At 39.5% G+C, this 21,068-nt stretch overlaps 2 protein-coding genes across 10 annotated transcripts in view; one reads left to right on the top strand and one right to left on the bottom strand.

The window, feature by feature from the left end:
- mtus2b (microtubule associated tumor suppressor candidate 2b) overlaps positions 1-12,566 on the top strand; it is a 33,721-nt gene extending 21,155 nt beyond the window's left edge. For 4 of the 8 annotated variants that reach the window (XM_047390876.1, XM_047390872.1, XM_047390870.1 and 1 more), the window contains 7 exons: positions 7,293-7,359; positions 8,664-8,878; positions 9,034-9,139; positions 9,231-9,478; positions 9,561-9,680; positions 10,082-10,182; positions 11,932-12,566. In XM_047390876.1, coding sequence (XP_047246832.1) covers positions 7,293-7,359; positions 8,664-8,878; positions 9,034-9,139; positions 9,231-9,478; positions 9,561-9,680; positions 10,082-10,182; positions 11,932-12,139 — 1,065 coding nt within the window. In that variant the 3' untranslated portion in view covers positions 12,140-12,566. Of the gene's footprint in view, positions 1-1,570; positions 1,774-7,292; positions 7,360-8,663; positions 8,879-9,033; positions 9,140-9,230; positions 9,479-9,560; positions 9,681-10,081; positions 10,183-11,931 lie in introns of those variants that run through there. The other 4 variants (XM_047390877.1, XM_047390873.1, XM_047390874.1 and 1 more) reach the window with 4 other exon arrangements.
- A 1,807-nt stretch (positions 12,567-14,373) lies between these two features.
- stoml3a (stomatin (EPB72)-like 3a) lies at positions 14,374-20,730 on the bottom strand. Of its 2 annotated transcripts, none has more exons than XM_047390881.1 (7): positions 20,620-20,730; positions 18,184-18,287; positions 17,107-17,179; positions 16,915-16,997; positions 16,591-16,794; positions 15,002-15,136; positions 14,374-14,909 (listed from the first exon to the last, which is right to left on the bottom strand). In XM_047390881.1, exons 1-7 carry the CDS (start codon positions 20,693-20,695, stop codon positions 14,715-14,717), a joined length of 870 nt encoding a protein of 289 aa, XP_047246837.1. In that variant the 5' UTR covers positions 20,696-20,730; the 3' UTR covers positions 14,374-14,714. The 2 variants fall into 2 exon arrangements, with proteins under 2 accessions (XP_047246837.1, XP_047246838.1); XM_047390882.1 differs by having other exon boundaries at positions 18,184-18,221; positions 20,620-20,704.
- Positions 20,731-21,068: the final 338 nt, after the last annotated feature.

Here is a 21,068-nt window from a genome sequence, read left to right as displayed (position 1 = left end):
TAAGATCACGTTCTGTCAGTTTTATTTGGAAAGAAGTTGCAAGTAGGGCCAAAGTGATAAGGTGGTTAAGTTAGCTTTTACATCTAAGATTTAGGAGCTTTAGAAAAATAAGTAGTTTTCTGCAGAAGAATCCGGAGAATATCTCTTAAATTTGGTTAAAAATGCTTCTGTGTGTCAAAGTTTTCCATCTTGGATGCAAAAAACAAGATTACACACTTTCATTTCACAAGGACAATTTACAGATTTCAATATATGCAAAACCATCAGTATGTTTAACTGAAATATTTTTGCAGACTCATCATTGAACTTGCATCCTTTGTGAAAGATGATTTTTTTTTCACATAGTCTCATATTTTAAATTATTTTTGACCTGCAGTGTCTAACAGGAACAACTGTTGAAAGCTACATGAGGAATCTCCCTGTGAGCTTCAATGCAACTATAAAGCATCCAACATCTTTTTGTTCAAAAGGCACCTGTAGCATCCAGCTATTACTGTCAAAGCCAATAACCTGCTTTCAAACCTTGTTTTGAATTTGTGACACATTAAGGGTGACTCTGTAGCAGCAAAGCTTGTCAAATAACTACCTTGAAGATTTCCAGAAGGTTTCTATTTTAAAAAAATGGGAAAAAGAAGAATATTTGCATATTAGCTTCAATAGATAAAGATGTCTGCTACCCCCGTGACCTGGTCCCAGATAAAGCAGAAGACAACGAGTACGAGTACAAGATAAAGATGTATGCAGTGCCCTGTGGAAGTATTTACACCCTTTAAACCTTTTAACATTTTGGCTTGTTATAGACACAAACGTCTGTATATTTTACAGCAATTTCTTGAGACATCTGGGGGTGCCTGGTCAGAGATGATGGGAAGATGGATGGGATGAGGAAAGGAGATAAATACTGAGTAACCATGGAAGAAAACCTGTTAGATGCAGCGAAAGACTTGAGATTGGGGCAGAGGTTCACCTTCCAGTAGGACAACTCTACACATTCAGTTAGACCTACAGCACATTGGTTTAGATCAGAGCATATTCCTGTGTTTGAAGTGTCCAGTAAAAGTCTAGACCTTAATCCAATTCGGAATCAATGACAAGACTTGACATTGACAAATTGATGTTTAGAGATACTCTCCACCCAATCTGACTGAGTCTGGAATATTTTACAAAAAGGAACAGGTAAACAAATATAGAATAGAATAGTTTTCTTCAGACGCTTGATTTCTGAAGTTGTAGTGGGATTCTGTAGCTTCTGTAACAGTCAGAGAAGTAAACAAAAATTAAGCTATACAGATTTTTCCCTCATCTGAATAGCTGTCCACTTATGGATCAGGTCCCTCCACTGTCTCTGGCTGCTCTCAGAATTTAAAGATAATATGTGTGTGCATGTGTGTGTGTGTGTGTGTGTGTGTTTGTGCTGCTCTCTGCCAGGCGTATGACTGTGATATGGGGCGTGTTTGTGGGGGGTTGAGGGTTGGACAGGCAGAGTTGCCTGGGTCTGGCTCTCTTTGTTCCAGCAGGGATAAATGATCCTCGCAAACCAAGAAACAAGGTGAGGTTTTGGTCTTTCCCTTCCATTCTCTCCCCTCATCTCCTCCTCTTTGCTTTGCCTGCCTCCTCCCTCCCCTCTGCTTCGACTTTCTTTCTGCATCTTTCTTTTCACATCCAATCTGTCCCTGGTGCCTCCCCATCAGGCAAAGGGATGCTGCCGTTTGCTAGCTTAATATGGGCCATTGCTGCTGCAGGCTTCTCCCTATCTGCTGTCTGGACCAAACGGTAAAGGCAGTGTCCTCTGCAGGGAGTAAGCTTGTTTTTTTCAGTACTGAGGATTCCTTAATGCATTTGTAGCTGTGTTCATGTGTCTTTGGTGCCGAGGGGGTCTGAATGTATGCGTCTATATAGTCATTATGTTCACTTGTTTCCTAGCGACAGAGCCGGCAGAGAGCACAGAGCTGGGGATGATTGTGCTGAGTCAAAGCTGCCTGAGTTTGCAGGAACACTGCACAAAATAATAATGCAGCTGTGCTTCATTCACTGTTTGGGTGTGTGTATTATGTCAAAATGTTTCCTCTGGTCAGTTACAGTGCATTTCTATATGATCCATTTAATTTATAGAACCTTTACATAAAATAATGCAGTATTCTCCTTACAATGCCTTGCAAAATTATTCATCTTCTAAATGTTTCCACATTTTGGAGTTAATTCTATTTTATTGGGACTATGTGTGGTTGACCAGCACACAGTTGTGCATAATTGTGAGACGGAAAAGCGATTGTCATTTTTTTTTTTACAAATTAAAGTTTGAAAAGTGTGGCATGGGAACTGTATATGTTCAATCCTACCCATTTTCTACATCTAAAGACTCAAATGTTTGCCCATTTCCTTTTTGCAAAAAAGCTCAAACTTAATCAGATTGGGGTGAGGTGTAAACAGCATCACATGCAGCAGCAGAAGGTCATTGTTGTACCTGGAACAAAATGTGGAATAATTCAAGGGATATAAATACTTTAGTTGCATTTCTAAATTAAATTAAGTTGCTATGCCAGGTGCAGAATTTAAAATAGGAAACACGGTGGTGCAGTTGGTAGCACTGTTGCCTTGCAGCAAGAAGGTCCTGGCTTTGATTCCCGGCCGGGGGTCTTTCTGCATGGAATTTGCATGTTCTCCCCGTGCATGCGTGGGTTCTCACCGGGTACTCCGGCTTCCTCCCACAGTCCAAAGACATGCCTGTGAGGTTAATTGGTCTCTCTAAATTGCCCTTCGGTGTATGAATGAGTGTGTGCCTGGTTGTTTGTGTGTTTCCCTGCGATGGACTGGCAAACTGTCCAGGGTGTACCCGGCCTCTCGCGCATAGACTGCTGGAGATAGGCACCAGCTCCCCCGCGACCCACTATGGAATAAGCGGTAGAAAATGACCGACTGAATGAACATTTAAACTGATTAGCAGGAACATGGAGGACTGGTGGAGCTGGTGTAACTCTATGCGTTACATTAACGCTCAGCTTGGACTCTTGCTTTACTTGCACTGCCATAATTGCACAATGATCACCTGTACTGTTGTATTGCTCTGACATCCAATAATGCTCTATATTTACTCTCACACACTTAAAACTGTGCACATATATTTATATTATATTGTAGATATGTTTATACTGTTTAATTTGTATTGTATTGCACCGACTATGCCAAAACAAATTCCTTGTATGTCCAAAAACGTACTTGGCAATAAAGCTTTTCTGATTCTGATTCGGATTCGGATTCTTTATATAAAATGATGCTGAGCATGTTTCATCCCTCTTGAGATTAGTCCAGTCTCTTCATGACGCTTTTATGCTGCAAAGAAAACCTCTTAGAGGGTGACATAATTTCTACTGAGATGTATTCTTGACCGTTTAATACATTTTTCACCAGCTCCACTTTGTTCCCCTCTGAGTCTTTGCCTCTTCAGCAATGTTTAGCTATTCTTTGATTGGAGATGTTTCTGCAGAAATTAATTATGATCTAATATTTTGTTACTGTCTTGTGTCTGTTCCTTCTAAAAAAGTTTTTTGGTCCATTCAAAATTTGAGTCATCCCACACCTACAGACCTGGGCCATACAAATGTGTTACATGGTGACAACTAAACGCCCCATATTGACACAATGCATCTTGGGTCAATTTAGGTAATTGTAAAAGCTTGATGCAAGCCTGTAGCTAAAACTGTTATAAAATACATAAAATGCTAAAAACAATTATAGATAACTTGAGGTTTTTGAGATATTTTAATCACTTTGTGTATATCATTTCAATTCTTTAAGATAGGACGGGTTAAAAGCTGGTAGTTTAGTTTGATTACTGGAATATTTTTTGTGTATTTACAATATCCGATTATCTCTGTTATTACTGTCACATGGCACAGCAATTAAATAAGCACTGATGAAAAATACAGCTCTGCTACCAATTATAAGATATTTTTAGCAATAATTTAAAGTAAATCACGTTTTAAGAACTTCAATCTTTTTTTCTTCTTTTTTAATACATCCGTTGTTCTGGTCAGACCCTGAACAGCTTGTTTGACTTGAATAGTTTTAATTTGTATGTCATTCATATGAACTCAAATCTAGTCTGAGAACCCAAGCTTATCTTGCAACAGCAGGAGAGTAACAGAGGTGATAAAATAATAAAAACCCCAAAATCTCACTGCTGGGCAACTGCCACAAAGGGCAACCAAGTCTTCAAGACAAAAAAAATATTTTGAGACCTTTCACATTTTAACCAGGGATGCCAGTAATTTTGTAGGGCTATTTACAGTATATGTCGAAACAACATTAAAAAAGTCCAATGGCTCATTAATCGACGACATAAGCTGATGAAGATTATGCTTTTCCTGTTTTTAGGAGAAAAATAATGACAGCAAGTAAATGAACCATTTTGCCACTTTGGTATCAAAAACTGTATTTTAACGTTATTTAAAATCCTGAAATATTTCTGTCCCAATTTATTCTTGGTTTAGAAGTCCTAAACAAAAATAAATGAAAAAGTTTAATCTGTTCTTTAAAGCTGGTATGATTTGCTTGCAAGTTACTTATAGAGTGTGCACAGTACTTTATTTCGAGTCAGAGTTTCATCATGAAGAATACTGCAATCGCAAAGGACTACTTGGATACAATATTTGTTAGCATATTATATTTGAAAGGCCATGCATTCATATTCTGCTTCCCAAAAATATATTTGACCAGCTGGATGGTTCTTAACTGCCCTTGGTGCAAAGTTGAAGGTCTTTTTTGCCATTTGCATGTAAACATGTGAACAAAATTTGTGCCTTAGGGCCAGCAGCATGCATAAACATAAAAAACATGTAAAATATGGCAATAAGATACTATATATGTGTGTGTCTAAATGTATGTAGTGGTGTTGGATGGCTTGGGGATGCAGCATCTGAGCTCAGGTGTGACGTTCATGAGTCTCACAGATTCTGGAAAGTGCTGTGCTTCAGACTTCTTGTTTTGGGCCTGAAGCTGGAGAGTCTCTTCCCTGATGGGAGAAGGCTGAACCATCTGTGTGCTGGGTGGGTAGAATCACCCATAATCCAGGTTGCTTTGCTACTGCATTAACTGATGTAAATGTTCTCTATGGATGGCAGGCTGCTGTGGGTTTTTCTCTGTGCTATTTGCACCACCCTCTGCAGAACTTTCCACCCTCTGCAGAACAGCCGACCAGTTCCCATACCAGGTGAGGATGGAGGGGGTCAGTATACTTTCCACCACAAACCTGCTGAAAGCCATGAGGTCTGGTGGAGCCAGACAGGCCTGTTTTAGGAAGTCTTGGAGTTGGCCTTCTTGACTATGCTGATTGTGTTTGTGGTCCACCTAAAGTCACTGGGGATGTGGTCCCCCAGGTACTTGATGCTATGAACTATCGCTACAGCTTCTTCCCTGATGAAAAGGAGGGGGTGGGTGTGATTTCCTCTCCTAAAGTCCACTGCCATCTCCTTTGTTTTCCTCATATTAATGCAGAGATTCCTGCACCAGGTCATCCACCTCCAGATTGTATGCCAACCCCACATCATGGGAAATCCTTCCAACCACTGGAGTGTCATGTGTGAACTTCACAATACTGCACGGCTGTTTAGCACAGCTGTCGTATGTAAGCACAGAGTGAAGCAGGGGGGCTGAGGACACAGTCCAGTGGGGAGCCAGTGTTGAGGAAGATAATAAAAGAGTAGATGGCACGGATCCTCACTGACCTTAGTCTGAGCGTCAAGAAGTTCAATACTCAGTTACAAAGGGATGATGGTATTCCAAGCAGTAAAGGTTTGCTGACTAAACTCTGTGATCAATCGTGTTGAATGCAGAACTGAAGTCTAGGAAGACCAGCCTCACATAGGTGTCTCTGCTGTCCAGGTAAGTGAGATCAGAGTGGATGATTGATAAAATGGCATCTTCTAAAGACCTGTTCCTGTATACATATTGTTCTGGATTTATGTCCACCTTCTCCTTGGTGTGGGCCATGACCAAGCATTCCAAACGTTTTATAACGATTGGAATAAGAGCCACTGGCCGATTGTCATTCATGCTCTTTGGTACTGCGCACTTGGGTGCAGGAACAATGGATGATGCATTCGGGAACACTGCACACAGCCTGGGAGGGAAAGATGTTAAAGATGGCGGTCCACAGCTCTGTGAGCTTGTAGGTGCAGCCCTTCAGAACTCTGCCGGCAATGTTGTCTGGTCCAGCTGCCTTGCGAGGGTTGACACGCTCCAGACTCCTCCTCGCAGCATCTACAGACACACCTGATACCCGTTGAAGCTGAAATACTGAAGCTCACAGTGAGTAGTTGGAGCATTACAATAATGGGGAAGACGGAACAAAATGTAGGAAGATGTGGGTTAATTGTACCCAATTGTCATTTCAATTTTCAACAATGCATGCATGTGATTCGATTTAGAAACTGAATACATGTTGCTCCTAATGATGATGATGATGCTAATAATAATAACCCTAACCCTCATTTAGGAAAGAGAAAATAAAAAACTGTCAAAATCAATGAACAGTTTGATAAAAAATTGTAAACTTTGCAACTTCTTGCCCTGCTGCCTTCAGTTCTGTAAGTAAATGCTGGAGCGATGCCATCCCAGGCAGTTCCAGTAACTCAGACCTACACCACCAGCACAACATTCCTACCCTTTCCCTTCATAAGTGTTAATATTGGTTATGTAACAGGTAGAGATGTTGGTTTTTGTCCAGTCAGGGCTGGTCACGCTGAAAATCAGCCAATTTAGGTCATCTGCTAATTTCCTCATGGTAAAAACATTGTAAATGGCCTCCGCTTATATAGCGCTTTAGTCCGAGGACTCCAAAGCTCTTTACAGTATCAGTCATCCACCCATTCATCCACACATTCACACACTGACAGTAATAAGCTACATTGTAGCCACAGCTGCCCTGGGGCAGACTGGCAGAAGTGGGGCTGCCATACAATCAACGCTACCGGGCCCTCTGACCACCATCAGCAGACAAGGCAGGTGAAGTGTCTTGCCCAAGGACACAACGACTAAGACTGAGATACATTATCAAAGCACCCAAGTAAATCTAGGATCAACTTGTTGGTATGTTACCCAACAGTACTACAGATAAAAATGGATAACACCACTTAGATGAAACTGGTAAATATGGATCTTGTTTGCAGTGGTGTCTTGATCATTATTTAGCCAACAGAACACGAGGGAAATAAAATTCTTTATTTTTACAGTTTGCCCTATAAAATATTGACATGGATTTGTCTAATTCAATTCATTTTTGTGTTTCACTCCAGAATGAGAGCGCCATTGTGAAAGAGAGGGAACTGTCCCTGGAGCTCGCCAGAATCAGGGATGAAGTGGGTAAGTGACAACCTGGATTATTGTTCTTGTCAGTTAAGTAGTAGATGTGTCGTTAATCAGTGTCAGCTGTTTTGGTGTTGATGAAATGGCAACAATGAGATGACCCCCAAAACAGCAATGGTTTTGCTGGTGTAGGTCACAGACATTTGTTTTTCCCTCCTAATTTTTTTGACTGCTTTTCAGTAGTTTTGTATTTGACCAGGGTCGGCTTCACTACTGATAGTTGGAGGCCATACCTGGATCCTCCAGAGGTTGCACAGGCAGTCCAACTCCACCAGTATGGCATATCAATACATGCCATTGCCCAAAGGTTTGCTCTGTCTCCAGGCACAGACTCAAGAGCATGGAGGAGAATCCAGGAGACAGGCAGTTACTCTAGAAGAGCTGGACAGGGCTATTGGAGGTCTTTAACCCATCAGCAGGGAGTGTGAGGAGAGACAGGATGAGTACTGCTGCCAGAGCCCTACAAATTGACCTCAAATGGGCCACTGACGTTAATGTCTCTGACCAGACCGCTAGAAACAGACTTCATAAAGATTGCCAGAGAACACTAGAATAGGCAGGTTCTGCACTGGCGCCCTCTTCTTTTCACAGATGAGAGCCTGTTCACTCTGAGCTCATGTGACAGATCATGTGGTCTTCAGAAGCCACTGTGAACATTATGCTGTCTGCAGCATTGTTCAACATGATCGGTTTAGTGGTGGCTCAATTTTGGTCTGGGAACATGTACAGGACAAATAATGGCACCCTGACTGCTATTAGGTATCGGGATGAAATCCTTAGACCCATTGTTAGACCCTTTGCTGGTGCAGTGCTTCCTGTGTTCCTCCTGGTGCATGGTAATATCTGGTCTCATGTGGCAACGGTATGCAGGCAGTTCCTAGAGGATAAATGAATGATACCATTGACTGGCTACCATGCTCCCATGACCTAAATCCAATAGAACATCTCTGGGACATGATATTTAGGTCCATATCATGTTTAGATCCATCCAATACCGCCTGTTTGCACCTAAGACTGTCCAGGAGCTCAACGAAGCCCTGGTCAGCATCTGGGAGGAGATACCCCAAGTCACCATTCGTCATCTCATAGGCCGCGTGCCCTGACGATGTCAATTTATTCCAATTAAGCACTTTAAATTACATCTTTGAACTAAATATGCAAAATAGGCATGTTTAACTTAACAATATATTTAAATCTGTTATTTATGACCTCATAAATACTACTAAAACAATAATACAAATCTGTTGTGTAGATTTAATCAGTAGCCGATAGTCAGTAAAGCCTCTACACATTTGCTCCAGCTGTCAGTGTCGCGCACTGGGAGCAGCTGCAGCAGGAGAAGGAGGACCAGGAGCGTCGTTTTGAGGCTGAGCTGCAGGGACTGCGGACTCAGCAGCAGAAGGAGCTGGGAGCACTGGAGGAGAGGCTGAAGGCTCGGCACATAGAAGAGACCGAAAGCCTGCAGGCCCATCAACGAGCTGAGCTGGAGGAGCTACGCTTCAGACACCAAGAGCAGGTGCAACATGCAGAAACATGCTCTAATCTCTTACCTAACCTACCTAATACGTGTAACTCCAGATTTCAAGGGTTTGGTATGAAAACCGAAATTGAAGAATCTTTCATAGAAAATAAAAATAGTGGTTAACGAACATTTCAACATTTTTGTTGCAGCTTGAGGAGATGACAGAGAATCATGAAGCATCTTTGACGGAGATGGAGACGGCCCACAATGACACACTGGACACACTGCAGGAGGAGCACGCCAGAACAGTAAAGAGTAAGCAGCACTTTAAAAAAAAAAACCTGTTCTGTTCTGACATCATATTCTTTAGTTTGAGATGGATGATGATATAATATGTCGTTGACAGATCTAAAGATGGCTCACGAACAGCAGAAGAAGTCTCTAGAGGAAGAGTTTGAGAAGACCAGACTGTCGCTCCAGGTTTATTTTTCTCTTTCAAGGAAAATTTTGCAAAAAAAATTACCATTGACAGATTTTTGTGTGTTTGATTTCAAGGACCAGGTGGACACGCTGACGTTTCAGAATCGCAGCCTCAGAGATCGAGCAAAGCGGTTTGAAGAAGCTCTTCGTAAGAGCACAGATGAGCAGATAGTTGTACGTTCTTCATGACGCAGAGCACTATAATACACCGACGGCTCTAAAAACAATAGCAGAACAAATTTTAATTCTTTTTCAGGAGGCTTTAGCTCCATATAAGCATATTGAGGAGGACCTAAAGAGCCTAAAAGAAATTCTGGAGATGAAAAATCAACAAATCCATCAACAGGAGCTGAAGATTTCGGAACTGGAGAAAATAGTAGGCTTTAAGTTTTTCCCATCAAAGCAAATTTGTTAGTTTGTTAGGAATATTTTTGTAAAGTAACACAAATGACATTTGTCTGTGTATCTAATTCATAATTCTTACCATTCTAATGATTATTGTTTGTAACATAAAATTGAATATCAAAAGGATTTATATCTTAAAAGTTTTATTTAACTAAATTGTTCCTTAGAGTTTTATACTGTTTTATCTTTGCAAGGACAGCTTGTAATCACAGGATAGAAATAGTATAAATGAGGTGATTTTACATTTTTGTCTGCAAAATAAAATGACGTAACAATCTCTGCCTTTTCTAAAATTACTCATTAGTCAACGTTTTATGCTTTAACTCATTTAAAGACTTTAATGTTTTGGGCTTTTTCATCTGTGTTTTTGAGCAGGCTGAAAAGAATGTGTACCTGGAAGAAAGACTACAAGTGTTGCAGCAGCAGAACGAAGACCTGAGAGAGCGGATAGACAAGAATCGGGCTGTGTCAAGGTCTGTTTGAATGTGCAGTTAATTTAAATGACCTTCAAACAAGGTCGGGTTTAACATTAATTGTGCACTGCAAAAGTTTATTTCACATTTTCTCACATTACAACCTTAAACTGTAAACCTTAAAATGCATTTTAGGAGATTTTATGTGACCAACACAGTTAGTGTGAAGAGCATGTTGTGTAATTAGCATGCTTAAATTATTTAATATTGAATTAATTACCATTAGGCCTGTCAAGTATTGTCCTGGGAATACCAGCCCAATATGGCGGTGGCAATACAACAATGGATGAAAGAGTGATTCGAGCACTGGCATTCTTAAACAGAAACCATTCAACAACAAATAAAAGTATTTCCAAGCAAAAGGAAGGAATAAAGTAAACTAAAGAACTATGTACAAATAAAGTAACAAGGGAACCAATACATTTGGTGATATGTATGCAATGATTTAACAGTTCCATGGGGATATTAATGTTGAAGAACCAAGGCTAATCTTGAGAAATTTGGGAATGAGGTCAAATTTGTTTCAAACTAATTTAGAACAGCAATTGGTATGTATTCAAAGAACCAGTCACAATGCAAAATCTGAAGGTAAATAAAACATTATTTTAATAGAATACTATTTTAAAGAAGGGCTGCACGGTGGCGCAGCTGATGACAAAATGGATAAAGCTAAATAAAGGGCAATCCTAGGGGAAAAGCTGTTAAAGGCTGTAAAGGTTCATGTTCCAGCAGGATAGTAACCCTAAGCATATAGCCAGATTTACAGTGGAATGGTGTAAATCAGGGATGCCAGGTGGCACAGTTGGTAGCACTGTTGCCTTGCAGCAAGAAGATCCTGGGTTTGAGTCCTGGCCGGGGGTCTTTCTGTATTGAATTTGCATGTTCTCCCTGTGCATTTGTGGGTTCTTACTAGGTACTCCGGCTTCCTCCCACAGTCCAAAGACATGCCTGTGAGGTTAATTGGTTTCTCTAAATTGCCCTTAGGTGTATGAAAGAGTGTGTGCATGGTTGTTTGTGTGTTTCCCTGTGATGGACTGGCGACCTGTCCAGGGTGTACCCGGCCTCTCGCCCATAGACTGCTGGAGATAGGCACCAGCTCCCTTGCGACCCACTATGGAATAAGCGGTAGAAAATGACTGACTGACTATTTTAAAGAATGGTTTGCTGAAATATTAAGCAATAACATGCATTCATTAATTCTTAATGTGTTTTTAATTATCCACCATTACTCAGTAAAAAATAATATTTAAGGAAAAATTATTTTCCAGATCAGAAGTCGTTAACCTTTTGGACAATTGATCTTAATTTCTTAACTAGCCATTACATGGAGTAATGGGCTACTTAAAAGGCGGAGAGGAACATCTATGGACTCTCACAAGATTGTGGCGAGTTGTATGTAATTATTTTCCTGGCACTAGCATTAGCAGTTTTGGTTAACGAAGGAAAAATACTTCTTTCCCAACCATTTTAGTGACACGTGCTTGAAATATCAGTAACACAAAGATTACGATGTATATGAGCACCAGCCGTGTGTTATGGCAAATGCATGCCACACCTTTTTTGTCAAAAGTTTTTATAACTTTAAATGATTTTGCTATCACTTCAGGAATATCTGTCACGTAAAATTCCAATAAAACACAATGACGTTTGTGCTTGTAAGGTGACAAAAATTTAGCAGGGCACTGTTGAGGTGCTAACTGTGCTTGACCTTCTTTTTTGTAACATTTTCTTGTTCCTTTTCTTCTTCAGGCAACTCTCTGAAGAGAACGCCAACCTGCAGGTGCACGTGGAGATGGAGAGCAAAGAGAAGAAGCGCCTGAGTCGCACCAATGAGGAACTGCTGTGGCGTTTGCAGACAGGCGAGCTGAGTCCACACATGACCCCCAGCTCCTCCCCTATTCACCGACCAGCCTCTGGACCAGGCTCCCCTGCCCGTCCACACTCCTACCATCAGTGACTGTTTGTACCAAACATTTTATTTTATCAGTGTTTTATTTAACTCTGAAAAACATTCCTCTGTTTTAAAGGAATATTATACAATCAGTGGACAAAGAGACAGTAATATGTTCTGTTTGGTTGAAAAATCTCCTTAACTATATGATACATTTTTGAACCACAGATTTTTTTTCTTTAACCTCACGAATTGTACTGATTCTACAAAGAGCAAAAGCTTAGCATCTTTTTCCAGCAGGTTAAAGTTCAGAGAGCATCGCTGTGCCTCATTTACATGTTTTCGCCTCCATCGACATTTTCGCCTTCCCTTCCAGCTCTCAGGATGATGGATAAATAAGACATAGTAAACTGTCAAAGCTCAATAATAAAATCATGAAGCGCCTTCTGTCATCCATTCTCTCCCACCAGCAAGATCCACATGGAGCTCTGCAGTATTATGAGAAAAATCTACCTACAGTTTTCAAAGTGTGGATTCACATTTTCATGTTGAAGCATTTCATGCACTGAGGGTGTATCAATCATAACAAGTCATCTAAACTCAACACAATTAATTATGCTGTTTAACTGCAAACACAGTATAAGTATATTATCAGTTATTTTATGTGTAGATTCTGTATATGTATGACTATCTTTACAGCATGGGTTGTCTTCCAATTAGAGCAGTTTTTCAGATTATTTAACGTGCGCATGATAAAAAGTGGAGTTGGAAAGAAGCAACACAAGGTATTTCTGAGAAACATTAACCCTCACCCTTAATCGAATCGGAAAAAAATGGTAGTCCGCTCACACATACCCACCAAAGATGAAATCATTAAACTATTACATACTACATCGGTTATATATTTGGAATACAATGCAGCACACTCATGGTTCAGACAAAGCATAATTTGCAATTATTTCAATGCTTTGCAAAAGTGCTCATACCCCATGACCGTTTTTAAATTTTGTAATATTATAAACACAAACGTAAATGTTTTATATTGGGATTTTATGAGAAAGTTAAAAAGTATACCATGTATATGTTTTCAGCTTCTCAGTAGAAATCATCTATCACTGCAATTTCAGCTGCAAATCTTTTAAAATATGCCTCTGCCAGCTTTGCACATTTACAGATGATATGTTTTCCTAATTTGCTTGCAAAATAGTTTAAGCTCAGTCAGATTGGATTGAGAGCATCTCTAAACATCAGTTTTCAAGTCTTTCTGCAGTTTCTCAATTGGACTTAAGTTTATACTTTTACTGGGATATTCCAACACATAAAAATGAATTGATTTAAACTATCCATCCATCCATTTTCTATACCTGCTTCTTCCATACAGGGTCACGAGGGAGCTGGTGCATATCTCCAACGGTGTATGAGCAAAAGGCAGGGTACACCCGAGACAGGTTGCCAGTCTATCACAGGGCAACACAGAGACACATGGGCCAAACAACCATGTACACACTCATTCATACACCAATGGGCAATTTAGAGAGACCACTTAACCTCACAGTCATGTTTTTGGACTGTGGGAGGAAGCTGGAGTACCCAGGGAGAACCCACAAATGCACAGGGAGAACATGCAAACTCAATACAGAAAGACCCCCGGCCAGGACTCAAACCCAGGATCTTCTTGCTGCAAGGCAACAGTGCTACCAACTGTGCCACCTGGCATCCCTGATTTACACCATTCCACTGTAAATCTGGCTATATGCTTAGGGTTACTATCCTGCTGGAACATTAACCTTTACAGCCTTTAACAGCTTTTCCCCTAGGATTGCCCTTTATTTAGCTCTATCCATTTTCTCATCAGCTCTAATAAGTATCCCTGCCCCTGTTGAAAAAAACATCCCCACAGGCATCTAGATGTTAGTAGGTACAAATATTCCAGAGGGTTTAGAGAATTGTATAAAGATCACTACTTATGCATCACTGTATTTTATTTATACATTTCATCTAGCATAATGTATCTCAACCTGTTTAAACAGGTCTTTGGCTGTAGCTGCGTTTAACGTTAGATAGGATAACTACATTTATTGGGAAGAGAATGTGCTGTATTCCGAATGTGGAAGTTACCTTTCTCTACATCAGGTACTCAGATTGCACTGTTTGCCTCTGTGTCCTGTGGACACTATCTTGTACACATTTACTGAATGAACATAAGAATAAGAGCTTTTGTTTACAGTTTACTTGCAATATCAGAGAGAGGTTGTTGCAACATGTGGATGTTACTTCTGTGGATTATGTTGAAATGATTGTATTCAGTATTCTTTAGGGAAGTCTACATAAAAGCATGTCTTTATAAGTTGGATATAGATTGTTTTTGTGTGTTTTTCTTGCATACTTCATTCACCCGCACCTAGAACTGAAACAGTAACTTAGCTGTGGTTAATAACGTGAGGTTATGGCTGTGTGTGTTGCACTTCGTATTTAATTATTAAATGACAATAAGCATAATAAATACCCAAAAACAGTGTCTGGTTTGTATTTGCATGAAACACATACATGTAGCTCTTTTTCCTCCACGTTTGAAATATGCATTTTAGGAAGTAAATAACTGTGCAGTGGACAGCTGTAGAACATTTGCAGGCTACAGGATTCATAACTTTCTCTGCATGAAACTCTGCATCGTGTCAATAGGCAGAGGGAAGATGATCGTGGAGTTCTTCTCCGCAGCAATGGTATTGAGAGTCTGCAGGTATCGCAGCTGGAGAGCAGACGGGGCTTCAGCTAGAACCAAAGATGCTTCTTTCAAAGCCCTGGAAGCCTTCATTTCGCCCTCTGCAGCAATGATCTGAAACATAAACAGCCAATAATCACCCATGGTACTGTTTCCTCCAGATTTTTATTTTTTGTGATGTGGAAATCTTCCATTGCTGCCCTCACTTTAGCCCTGGCCTCCCGACTGGCCTCCGCCTCTGCAGCCATGGCCCTCTGCAGCTGTTGAGGCAGCTTCACATCCTTGATCTCCACACGCTCTACCTTGATACCCCAAGGATCAGTGGCTTCATCCAGGGTTTTCTGCATGTTGGAAACAAACACTCCTCCACATTTATATTAGGTGTGTTTTACTTTTCTAATTTATATTTTCAGTACATTTACTTTTAAGGCAGCTGTAGCCTAGTTACAGTGCTTTGTGTGTGTTAACGTTTTTACATTTTCTTGCCTAAATACAACATATTTCGTTTTACTGGGATTTTTGTAACAGATAAACACAAAGTAGTGTATAATTAATTGAGAATAATTAATTGAGAAGTGGAAGGAAAATAAGGCACTGTTTATAACATTAGTACGTATTTGTTTGCCTTTTTTTACTCATTATAAAAAATATTAGTCAATTCAGTTTATTTATATAGCGCCAATTCACAACACATATCGTCTCAGGGCACTTTACCAAGTAATTTCAGTCGAATCATACTGATTTCAAGTCAGGTACATGTATGCCAATTGATCCTAACTATCGAACAGTGCAGCCAGATTCAGTTTATTATTCTAATTGGCTGACAAGTTTTTCTATCTAAGGAAACCCAGCAGATTGCATCGAGTCAGTGACTTTCAGCATTCACCACTCCTGGAGAGCATGTAGCGACAGTTGCATTGACTTTGCAGCCATCCCTCATACTGAGCATGCATATAGCGACAGTTGAAAGGAAAACTCCCTTTTAACAGGAAGAAACATCCAGCAGAATCAGGCTCAGTATGAGTGGCCGACTGCCATTACCAGCTGGGGGTTTGAGAGAACAGAGCAGAGACACAAAACAAACACAGGAGCACCAATCCAGGAGTTCTTTCCATGGGAAAGAAAAGTAAAACATTACTGGTAGTAGCTCCTTCAGGGGCTTCATCTAGGAGAGAAAGACACAAAGCAGATTAACTCTGAGCTAGTTTTCAAGTCTAGAGCACGAAAGAGAGCACATACAGTTAGTCACAGTAGAAGCTCAGCCAGTAGCTATGTCTAGGAGAGAGACAGGGTTAAACACTGAAAGATAGGGCCCAGTGTATCATCTGTAGAAGGTGAGCATTAAGTCGATGCCCCCTCCCCCAGGAAGGTGCCACAGCTAAACACAGAGCCAGGCCAGGTATAGCTTTTAGGAGGAAAAAAAACTGAAAGAGAACATGAAGTTAAAAGCTGAAATAATTGCAAATAAGGCAAAATTATTTGCAACTATTGCGACCAACTGTCTTCAAAAGTCACCCAATAAATAAAGAGTGCAAACTGTTATGTTGCAAATGCATAAAGAATTCCCCTCTGCAGTTTTTCACAAGCTACTGTAGGTTAATGGATTTGAATTTTGAATTTTGAAACCCCTATATTTTCCTTCCTCCTCACAAATATTTATTACTTTTTGTTGTTTGGTCACCGTAAATCTTACCAGTGCTATTAAAGTTTGTGGTTGTTGTGACTAAATGTGACAAAGTTCAGGAGGTATCATGTTTTCTATCAATCAATCCTTGTCTCACAGTTTTTATCTAACCTGCATACTTAGTGAAATTCCTTCTCTGTCAGACAGAAGCTCTGAAAGGTTTTTGGTACCGAGGACATTCCTCAGAGTGGTTTGTGCAAGCAGTCGTGTGGATGAGTGTGCGTTGGAAACATTGGCCACAGACGAAATGGGACAGTGGATGCGAAAGTACACAACTCCATCCACGGACACTGTGACTGAGTCTTTGGTTAGGATCTGTGAAGGGATTTATGGATATGTTATTGTTCAGTGCACTTTAATGCACTCCAGGATATTGATAGTTTTATTGGACACACAATCTGGTTCTGTATTTTATGTACAAAAGGGAAATCTCACCTCTTGTGGAGGGATATCAAATGACACAGTCCTTAGATCAACTTTCACAAAGTTATCAGTGCAGGGCAAAACAAAAAAGAGGCCTAGAAAGAGACAAACATCAGGCTACATCAGTTTCAACCTTGACTGCAGTGAGAAAATCAGTTTCTGGGTTGTTCCAGTGTGTACACTCAAGCATGTGAAACCACAAACCTGGTCCTTTAGGTTTTCGATCTGAGATTCGTCCGAGTCTGAAAATGACTGCTCGCTCATACTCCTTTACTATCTGGACACCAGGGACAGCAAACCAATGCAGAAAGCAAAATCATTCTGGGAAGAATTTGCTTCTTTCAAAATCATTCATGCCCCATAAATTTATTTTCAGATTTTGTTACATTACAATCAAAAACCTGATAAACCAACACGGCGTAGTGCAACATTGTGAAATGGAACTAAAATTGTACTTTTCTTTGCAGTTTTTTTAATTCAGACCCCCAGAGTAGAGACACATTTCACTGCAGTTACAACTGGAAGCCTTGTAATAATGTCTCCAGCTTTGCACATCAACAGAATGAAAGATTTGTTTTTCCTTCTTTGCAAAATAGCTCAAGCTCAGTCAGATTGGATAGTGTCTGTGAACATCAGTTTTCAAGTGTTGCCAAAGATTCTCAACTGGATTAAGTCTCTGCAGCCTCTAACAGGTTTCCTCTTGAACCGAACTGTATTCAGCTCCATCCAATGGTGCATGATGCTTTTACATTATTTTTCATCATTGGGACAAACCAACCACGTATTGGTTGGTTTGCATTCGTGTCATACTCTTCCATTTTCATATTGGGATGTCTAACGGTATGTTTTGGAACATTCAAAGCTTTGAAAGTTGTTTTATGATCTAATTGTGCTTTAAACGTCTCAACAACTGTATCCTTGACCTGATTCCTGTGCTCCTTGGTCTTCATAATGCTATTTGTTATCCAAGTTTATGTAAAAAAAAAAACAGAGACCTTCACAGAACAGCTGCATTTATACAAATAGTATGCAAGAGACAGATGGACTCTATTTACTAATTAAGACAGAATTAGTATAGGATTGTCTGAAGCCAAATGGTTGCAGTAGATTTTATTTAGTTATATCAGAGTAATACAAATGCACTGCACACTTGAAAGATTTTTATTCATAAAATAAAATATGAAGACCATAATTATTTTCTTTCCACTTCACAATTATACACTACTTTGTGTTGGTCTATCACATAATCCTGATCAGCAGAGAGGAAGAAAACGTTCTTACCTTGACACACATAAACAGTGTGATTGGGAAGGTTACTGCTATAAACAGGACGGATATGATTACCAGCAGCCAACCAAAACATCCCAACCTCCCCGCATTTTTCTCTGTGAAGATTAAAAATCCAATGGGAAGCCTCCGCTTTCTATTTATTAAAGGTACATTCTTTTAAACTGCAATGAGCAATTAAAATCTAGATTACAAGCTCTTGTAGATTTGTTGATAGCTGATTAAAGAAGTATACAAAAAAACACAAAACATCCATGCAGTCTGGTGAGGGCTGCAGTAAATCCACACATCTCATTTGTAACTACTGATGCATAAATCTCAGAGGGAAGTCATGGGAGCTAAAGTTCGTCTGAGCCATGGCGTGTTTTACAAACGTACAGATTTATTTTTATAAATTACTTTTTTTTTTTTAAACACCGACAAGGAGGGAATGGATTGAGTCAATAATTCATTTCTCTGATGTGTCGAGAAGTAGAGAAATTATTTTCAACATTTGAAAAAAGAGAAAGAGCCAACAAAATCCTATCAAACGTTCTTAATTTGGCCTAAATATACGAACATTACCAATAAAAACTATCTGAATGTCATGTTGATCAATCAATCAATCAATCAATCAATCATTTTTTTTCTCTTTAAAATACTAATTCATACAAACACATTAAATCCCTTACAATAACTTTCTTCCGTTTTTGCTCTTTTGACACTCTCAAATGTTTTCGTTCACCAGACAAAAATTAATATTAAGCAAAAATGACGGGTGAATGCAATATGCAGTTTTCAAATGAAATCTAATAACTGGTTGTCCCACCACTGGTCTTTACAATAACTGGTAATACGTAATTTCTACCCTTGCAAAGCTTTTGTTGCCCACTCTTTTTTGCAGAATTGTTTTAACTCAGCCACATTGGAGGCTTTTTTGATCATGAATGGCTTTTTAAGGTCAAAGCTAAGCATCTCAACTGGAATTAAGGCCAATTCTTAGGAGAAGAATTCAAGTCTGTATCAATTATAGCAAGTCATCCAAGTCTTGAAGAAGCAAAGCAGCCTCACTACCATCATACTACAACCGCCATGCTTCATTGTAGGTATGATCTTTTTCTGAAACTCTGTAAGTTCTACAACAGTCCACAGGGTATTTCTCCAAAAGTCTTGTTGATGATCATGTTTGGGCAAAGGTGAGACTGGCCACTGCTGGTCAAAAAAGAAACAAAGACCACCTGCGACAAGGGAGATCAGCAGCGGTTTAGAAGTTGTTCTGGGTTCTTTTGTGACCTCCTGGATGAACTGTCGATGCTCTCTTTGGTTAAATTTGGTAGTCAAACCATTACTTGAAGGTTTCACAACTATTTGTAGATAATGGATTCCTAAAGCCTCTGACGAACCACAGTATGCCTTTCCAGGCTGGTATCTTCTCAACTGTTTTAAATTTCTTAAGATCTGGGCATATTGTGTTGCTTTTGGATATCTCGAAGCATGTTTCATGTTGTCATACAGGTTGTATTCAAATGTTTTCTTGATCCAACAAGTAATTTGGTCATCGGGCCTGGGTGTTGGTTGTGAAATTGAACCATCACATTTTGTTTTATTGTAGCTTTATTTATAAAGGCAGTAATTAGTTTTTCATTAGGGTCAGGTTGGTTTGGACAGCTTTTTTCAGCAAGAAATAAAATCCTTATTTGAAATTAGCTTTTTTATTTAAGTGGGTTCTTTTTGTATATTTAAAATCTGCTTGATGATCGGAAATATTAAAATGTGATAAAAAAAAAAGCAAAACCAGACAAGGCTGAAAACAAAAGCTGACCTAAACTAGCCCATAAAACAATCTTTTTAAAGTTACTGTTGTTTAATTAATTTAAAGACTTTTCTCATGTTTATTGATTTTTATTTTCTTTTGCATTGCACTTTCTCTAGTCATGATTTGAAAGATGCTGTGTAAATTTGTACTTCCTCAGTTGAATTTAACATTTCTGCACTGTCAAAATTGGAATACTGGTCTGTTTATTCAAACTAAATGTCCAATACAGAATGTGAATTTAAGTAATAGATTAACATACATTTCAAAATACAATTCATCAAGTGAGGGTAAGGCTAGTGGAAAATACGGCAGCCTATTTGAATGATCTAGATTATCAACAGGACACCAATAGCAATACTTTTTAATAAAATAATAAAATCCATTACCACAGTTTTTTTTTTTTTATATGAAGAAATCGAATATGATTATAAAGGGAAAAATGGGACACCATTTTAAAAAAACATCGTGTGCAAAAAAGGCTACAATTCTGACAGATGATGGTACATTTCACCTTAGGAATAATTTCTCGTATTACCCGCTCTCACCCCAGAGTGTGCTCTTTTGGAGCAAACTAGCATTTCACTCCTACCACATGTGTTAATGACAGTTATGAGAAGATCATAAAAAGTATTTACCTTCAACATTTTCTTCACTGATTTCAAGTTTGCCTTGAGTTACCATCTCCACTGTGCTGGATGCTGTTGAGATCATCGGTGAAGTGTCCCCTCTGCTGGAACAGCAGCAGTGCACTTGTTTACATCCCTCCGATCTCTGAGTGGGGTGTGGTCTATCCACTTTTTCACTATTTCCTAACAACGTATTGGTGTGGTAACCTAACCTGCAGTGCATCCAGCGTTTGCATTCCTCCTGTAGTTGAGAACTTTAAATTCAGTCCACATTGTATCCAATATCTTCTTGGTCTATGGGGAGTTTATCACTTGTTGACTGCAGGTGATAAATAAATAATCGAGACCTGAAACATGAGACTTGGTGATGTGAGACAGTGTGACGATCCTCGCCTCACTTTAACAGTAAGCACATACAGCAGCTTAATGGTTTCTCAGTAATGTCTTTTTCATCGACT

The sequence above is a fragment of the Girardinichthys multiradiatus genome, chromosome 18 (genome assembly GCF_021462225.1).
Source record: "Girardinichthys multiradiatus isolate DD_20200921_A chromosome 18, DD_fGirMul_XY1, whole genome shotgun sequence".
Classification (NCBI taxonomy): domain Eukaryota; kingdom Metazoa; phylum Chordata; class Actinopteri; order Cyprinodontiformes; family Goodeidae; genus Girardinichthys; species Girardinichthys multiradiatus.
This window is presented reverse-complemented; position numbering and strand designations above follow the sequence as displayed.

What these genes read in the sequence shown, in the direction of transcription:
- stoml3a (XM_047390881.1), bottom strand. Translation starts at nt 20,695, where the DNA reads ATGATCTCAACAGCATCCAGCACAGTGGAGATGGTAACTCAAGGCAAA. An exon ending in CAGTGAAGAAAATGTTGAAG is followed by an intron (nt 18,288 to 20,619) that starts GTAAATACTTTT and finishes TAATCTTCACAG; the next exon opens with AGAAAAATGCGGGGAGGTTG. An exon ending in TCGAAAACCTAAAGGACCAG is followed by an intron (nt 16,998 to 17,106) that starts GTTTGTGGTTTC and finishes GTCTCTTTCTAG; the next exon opens with GCCTCTTTTTTGTTTTGCCC.